General features: G+C 32.2%; 1 protein-coding gene across 1 annotated transcript; it reads right to left on the bottom strand.

Moving 5' to 3' along the window:
• Positions 1 to 995: 995 nt before the first annotated feature.
• LOC107463314 (protein PSK SIMULATOR 1) lies at positions 996 to 6,950 on the bottom strand. The gene is made up of 12 exons (XM_016082101.3): positions 6,547 to 6,950; positions 5,588 to 5,913; positions 5,388 to 5,480; positions 5,188 to 5,269; positions 4,596 to 4,674; positions 3,935 to 4,032; positions 3,732 to 3,801; positions 3,470 to 3,573; positions 2,553 to 2,669; positions 2,309 to 2,385; positions 1,754 to 1,798; positions 996 to 1,648 (listed from the first exon to the last, which is right to left on the bottom strand). The coding sequence occupies exons 1-12, from the start codon at positions 6,919 to 6,921 to the stop codon at positions 1,156 to 1,158; spliced, it is 1,959 nt and encodes a 652-aa protein (XP_015937587.1). The 5' UTR covers positions 6,922 to 6,950; the 3' UTR covers positions 996 to 1,155.
• Positions 6,951 to 7,326: the final 376 nt, after the last annotated feature.

Here is a 7,326-nt window from a genome sequence, read left to right as displayed (position 1 = left end):
GTATTTCAAGTCATTATAATATATTAGTTGAATTAAAATTCTTTCCATCTCTCAACTAACAATTTGAAATTTATTTTCCATTATTAGTACTTACAATAATTAATATTTGATGGATCATTATTTATTATTTTTTATAAAGAATATATAATTATTGTTTGGATTCTCTTTTATATTTTTTCTTTTTTATTTAATGATTGATTTGTAAATATTTTTCTGAAAATTGGATGCGGGAAAACTACTTTCTCCTCGAGGTTTTAGTTTTTTTTTTTTTTTAATCAGCGTACAATTCCGCTTTTCTTGAAATGTTTTTTTTTTTTGCATAAACTTTATTTTAAGCTTTTGGTGGTCATTTTTTTGTCCATTGTTTTGTAGGAGAAGGTATGGATCTTGGGGTACTGAGCTTTTGCTGGGTAAGGCCCATAACCATTTCATATTTATGAGTATGAAAAATGATATTAGGTCCCTGTCCAAAAAAAAAATGATATTAGGCCTCTGAACAAAAAAAAAATAAATAAAGTTTAATTCTCTAAATTAGTTTTTAAAGAAGGTTTTAGTCAGATATTTTAATCTCTTACAAATTTTAATTACAAAATCAGTCTTTAATTTTTTAGGATATGTTTTAAAATTAAATTTATTTCAATAGTTCTTATTTGTATAATTGTTTTTTAAAATAACCGATTGTGGTAATTTAATTTTGTTTTAAAATAATCTGTGTTTGAAATGTATGAAAAAAATTGTTTTTAAGTGATAAAACTACAAATATATGAGTATAGAATGATTTTTCATAGTATTTAATGTTTGACACTTGAGATCAAATTGGTAAAATCATCACTTAGCTTAAATTTTTTAAGTTTCCAATTTTCCATTGTAACTTGTTTTCAAACCTTAACCAAACATAAATGTTACACCTACTCTATATTTTGTGAATTGTGATACCTCAACATAACTATAAATATGAATCTTAGTAACCATTTACAAAGAAAATAGACAAAAAATTGTCTAATCTAAGGGGAAAAAATAATTGACACCCTTTTGAGAAGCTCAAACATACCAAAAGTGCTACAAAATTTTGGTATTCAACTCTTACAACATGAACATGATATATACTTACACAAAGGTCCAACTCGTCTATCCATATATGTAATGTGTGTGTTATTACACCTTTTCATTTCTAATCACATCTACTCTATCAATCACATCCAAAGCTCTCTCTTTATCAATATCAAAATCAATCACAGGAAGAAGCTTAGAACAAATCCTACTAAAACTCACTTCACTGCTTCTTCTACTGCTTCTTGATGAATAACTATAACTCCTTGTGATTCTAGTCTTCACTGTGTCAAAGTCCAAGCTCTTACTTAACCTTCTCATTTGTGTCTTCTCGCTTATGTTCTGCAGCATGTTTTGCTCGTCCATTGTTAGCGATGGCGGCGACAGAGAGTTCGTGGGCTGATCAATTGTCTTCTGCTGGTTAGACTTGGTTGCAGGCTTCGCTTTTCCCGGATCGTTGTTGGTCTTGCTTCTGATGGCAAGTTGTTGAAGCCACAAGAGAAGTTCGAGAATGTAGCTTTCTACTTTGTCTTTATCTGCATGGTGGAACGTCTCGATCCGCATTACGCCGGCCTGAAAAGTCTTCCTCACCTCGGAGCTTCAAGAACCGAGCAAATATTCGATATCAGAAAAGGGTATAATGCTGAAAAGCATACAAGTTTCTAGTTCACAAAAAAGAATATACTTCCTACTTAGTACTCACCCTGTGTTTGCCCACTCTCCTACCCAACCGAAACCGTGATGCGCTCTGATACAATTTAGAAACAACCAAAACAGAAATAATTAAGAGTTAGCTTACATATCAAGTAAATGAAAACTGGGTTAAATATGTTTAATCGCTATAAATATAAGTCGTTTGATTTTGGTACTAGCAAAAATTTTTTGCCTCTTTCTTTTCCCTTTTGTTGTTTTTAGTCCCTGTTCCTTTAAACTTTGGTTCATATAAAAACTTGAAAAGCAGGTAATTAATCTTAAAATTATTACAAACTTTGGTTTTGCTGGTATACAAATTTTCTACATCATCTTGTCTATAAATATAACCATTTAACATTAGATCTAAGCAATAAGGACCAGAAACCTAATAGCTACAAACAAAGGGACCAAAACCTAATAAGATATTTTAGAGGTTTCCAATCAAAATTATTTATATTTATAGAGACTATAAGTCTATAAACATATTTAAACCATAAAAGTATGATGAAAGCTTCCCATATGAGCACAAGGAGATAGTTGACAAATAAAAAGGAAGACATCTTACTTGGACGTGTTTGTGGCGATCGGAACCAGCCAATGTAATGTTTTTTCCATCTCATCCTTGATATCTGCTACAGTTAGCTGCAAGAAACAGAAAGCATCTATGACAAAAGAGCACGAAATCCAGGGAAAAGATTAAGGAGATGAAAATTGAAATGGAAAGCTCAATAAAGGGGAATCAAAATGATCTTTGAAAGCGGTAAAACTAAAAATAACAAAGTAGCTGAAGGAAGCAGACATGAACACACCTCTTCTGCAACATGGAAAGACGATAATTTGGATCGTAGTGCTGATTTTATATTAGGAGGCAAGCCTTGATATAATGCATCCCTTGTATTTGCAGGCATAGAATTGGATCTGGATACCTGAACAATTTCAACAAAGTTGAAATTCTCTTAAAACTTAAAGCATGGAAGCAGTGAATAAATGTACAAGCTGACTTAAAGAATATAAGTTCTTGAATTAAGCAAATAGATACCTAGCTCCTTTCATTTTAATCAAATGATTCTACCAAACCATAGTATCCACTAAGATTGGAAGTGAGTCAAACTACTTAGTGAGCTAATTTCCAACTTTGTGTGTTACCAGCTCAATAAGTTTAGATTATAAGCTTAGGGATTGAGTTTACGATACAAGTTCAGCTCGTTTATTGAATGAATCAAACCTAAACTACGCAATATCCAATTCAATAGCTTGTGAGCTATTTTATTATTAATTTTCTGGTACATATATTATCAAATATTGTAATTAGTATTGCGACTGATTTTATGACTAAATGCCTTAGCTAATTATTAAACTTAGGCTGGGCCTATCATTTTGAACTTGTGTCGAGCCCTTGACAATTTTGAGCTTCGACTAAGCTCAGCTAACGATATGCTCCAAACAAAGTCACAAGAACTCAACGAGTGCAATCAAGAGATGAACATATAGCCAATGCTTTGTGAACCAGAGAATTTCAATAATAGCATAGACTAGCTTGTTCTTTTAACTCTAGTGAAAGCTAAGTAACACTGATAACTTTTTCATTAGAAAAAGTTATGCTTTTCATGTCATCCAATTTCACTCAAGAGAACTATCATTAGTTATATCTAAACACAGTTCAACAGAAGGCACTAAAGAGAGCAGAACTGCAATGAAGTAACTACGATAAAGACCGATAACTTACAAGAGTATCGATTTGGAGCACTATGTTTGCATAGTGCAAAGCAAGGCCTGCAGGGCCCAATCTTTGGTGATTGTTCTTGTGTCCAACTAATGGTCTATGGCCATCTGCAGGTATCCATGGATAAACAAAAAAGGAACTAACTTTTATCAATAATGTCAACCAAGTTAATCATGTAAATAATAGAAAAGTATTAACATTAGGTGCTACAAAATCATAATAAAGTGAATCAAACAAGATCTAATAGCCTTTAGCAGGTACATACCTGAAGCGCCAAAGACATCGTTTATCTCCGAATTCAAAAATTGCACCATGTCTACAAGCATCTCCATAATCTGCAATACATTAGATTATGAATTATATACAACTTATCTCAATTCTCTAGTTATGCAGAAAATGAATATATAAATAGAAAGTTTTCTTTACTATCTCTGAAATTATAAGTGGATCAAATACAATAAAAAATACCTCCTCCAAACTTCTAGACCAAAGTGACCTTTTCTTTATATGCTTAATTTGCTTCTTTTGAGTTTTAACTTCTGCCTTCAAGAATGCAAGGGTATCGCCTACACAAAAATATTGAAGGTCAAATCTACATCTGTAAGAAAGAAATACCGCTAGATATATAACATTTTGCAAGGTGAAACTTGTGGATCAAGTTGACTATTTCTTCAAAAGTGTGCAATGTATTATAAGGTTTAGGGCTTCAAACACATTCCCAACAATAATATATAGTTTCGGCTCCATAAAAGTTTGAGAAATAATCAGAGAAAACCCAAAGTAGGTGATTTGGCAACTATGAATTTTTTATGAGACCCAAAGGCAGATGGAAAAGGAGTGTAACAAAAGAGGGTACATTTGAAGCATAACATATAGATTTCTATTTCAAATTTCCACTTTAGAGTCCTGCATATATCTTTCTCACTGTCTTAGATCCAATTAATTGATCAATAATTCAGTGTTGAATAAGTCTTGTCATCAAGTTGTGTGCATTGCAAAAATAAGGGTCTGATTTGTATTTGATCAAGACTCTTCCGAGATCTTTGGATTTTAGGTTAAAAATTTCTTGTCAAACTTTTCAGATAAAGTTTTGCATATTATTCAAAGGGTAATAACACTCCATGGTTACCTTTTTGATCTTCGTCTGTACATTTATGCTGATAATCTTGTTCAAATCTATTCAAAGCATGTAATTCATGGTATAATTCCTGTGGCCAAAAGCATAATCCAATTTCTCTTAGGATTGAATATCCCTTTGAAAAAAAGAAAAAAATAAAGAAATAAAGAAAAAGCCACTGTATCCAACAGATAACTAAACAGCTATAGTGGTTAAAAACAGAAATTCGTCATTTGACTTTAAGTTTAAATTAAATCCCGATGTATGTAAACGGCATCAATTTTCTGCATGTAATACAACAATATAAGAAAGCTAGTGAAAAATCTTCCAATCAATGTTCCTGATAAAACATTTTTGGGAAAATTATGGAAATGGAATCCTCATGGGTAAAAAAACAATATTCATTCAAAAAACAAGCATTCCCACAACTGGTTAACAACATAGAAACAGTGGTTATTTAGCAATAATTTTTAAATTTAATTAGCCACTGACTACATTGTTACTAAATTGCCTATACTTTTACACAGAGTCCCTTCTTCTTTTATTGCAACTTCCTTATATTTTCAGCTTCAAAAGTATCAAGATTCAAGAAGGATACACTCACAGCTGTAAATTGAACTAAAGTCATCAAGTGTTCCATCGTTGATTCTGCCTCGTCTCTTGACTGTCTTGGAGCATTTGCTTCTCTGCTAGTTCCAAAATTTACAACAAAAAAGCAGCTAGAATAAATATATGAGGAGCTAAACATATTTGGTTTGAATGAACGAAAGGCTAGAAGAATTGAGTGAGTACAATTTATATTACTTCTCAAAGTAACGCTCTAAGTTGTGCCACTGAGGATTTTTCGATCGATTTCCAAAACGAATCACCTCATCAGAGAACACTTTCAACTCCTGCCTGAAAACAAGATCCAAAATCATACACAGGTACATAGGTCATAAAGTTGAAAGTGAGGTTCCTAATGAAACATAAGCCAAATAACTTCGACTAAATCTTATGCTTACCTCTTGTCAGAAGCAACAATCCATAGGAGTTCATCTGTATCTTTTGACACTAAATCTTGCACAGCCTCTGAAAGAAGCACCTCTTCTTTCAAATGTTGAATGTTCTTGCTAGAAAGAAATTGCAGGAGATTATAGCCTTTGACAATAGTGTTTGCCACCTCAAATGCCAAGATAGAAATCTCGTTCCCCTTTATGGCTGACGCAGAAACAAACCCACTTCCGGCATTTAAATTTGTCATGCTACTCCCAAGTGTGTCCAAAACCTCAACTGCCTTCCCAAATCCAATTGTACCAGCTTTACCGAGGCGTGAACCCACCTCTGAGACCTGAAATAAGAAGACCCTTTTTCATTCCTCATACATTACAGATTGAAAAGCAAGTCAATTGAGTCCAGAAGTACAAAACCACAAACCAAACCTTTGTGATTGGTATGGTTATTCTAATTTACTTATCTAAAGCATCAACTAATCGAAAACTAAGCTTAAGGGTTTTGATTCTCACAGGGCTAGTTATTTTCAACCCGAAAACTCACTAATCGAAAATAAGTGCCGAACTACTTAAACCAATCAAGCATTAGTATTGTTATGAATATTTTGAATACCAATTTCATCATAGAAATAAATCAATCTTTTGTTCCTTTTTCCATGTTCAACAGTATTCCACGAAAATTAACCGCGAAACTAAACCAACAAACTAAAGATTTTCTTCTCCCTTTCATTCCTGATTACATTATATAATAACCTAAAAGACTCTGAAACTACTAACACCTCACCTATCCGCTAGTATAGTCCTACAACTTTCATTCCAAACCCTAATAAACTCACCAGGTTAAATATTTGTGAGCGAATTCAGCAGAAATTGAGATTAAAAGCATCACAAAATACATAGCAATCAACATTACTAACAGTAATACATATCTAAAAACCAAAAATTAGAGAATTGAAAGTTGAAAACCAAACCTTAGACCTTCCAGACCTAGATTTGTTGTGTGAACAAGTATCACTGAACCTTGGAATTCCATCATAGAATTCCTCATCATTAGTATTGCCACTAATCTCAGCATGCATATTCATATTCCTCTCCATTGTTTCACCAACAACAGGTGCAGTAGTGAAAGAGGAACCACCATTGGTGCTGCCACCACCACCACCACCACCATTGTTGGTGGTACCACCAAGAATAACATTTCCACCACCACCAGTCTTGGAAACAAAAACCATGTCATCATCTTGTGAAGAAGACCTTGAACAAAGACCTCCCATGACCTGAGATAGCCAGATCAAAAACTCAATCTTTGAGCTTGAACCACCTTCCATCTCTCTCCCATGACTCATTTGATCTTTGTTTACTTTCTTTGTGTTGTGTTTTTGTGTCTCTGTGTTCCTTTGGACTTGTAGTTGTTCATTAATTATTATTATTATTATTATTATTATTATTATTATTATTATTATTATTATTATGGATTTGTAGTCGTTAATTATTCAATGATACTAACTAAGAGAAGTGAATTATTGCTCCCAATAATATTGTTAATTATTTTTAAATTATTCTTCATCTTTATTATTTTTTGTAATGATAAGAAAAATACTAATACTAATTTAAAATAAAAATATTAAATAATTAATATTTTTATATTTATTTTACATTTAAACATAATAATAAAAATTTTAATTTATGTCTTAAGATATTTTGACATCATAATTATAAATGTGTTCGATAAAGCAAAAGATTTTATCATT

This window comes from Arachis duranensis, chromosome 8 (assembly GCF_000817695.3).
Source record: "Arachis duranensis cultivar V14167 chromosome 8, aradu.V14167.gnm2.J7QH, whole genome shotgun sequence".
Taxonomy (NCBI): domain Eukaryota; kingdom Viridiplantae; phylum Streptophyta; class Magnoliopsida; order Fabales; family Fabaceae; genus Arachis; species Arachis duranensis.
This window is presented reverse-complemented; position numbering and strand designations above follow the sequence as displayed.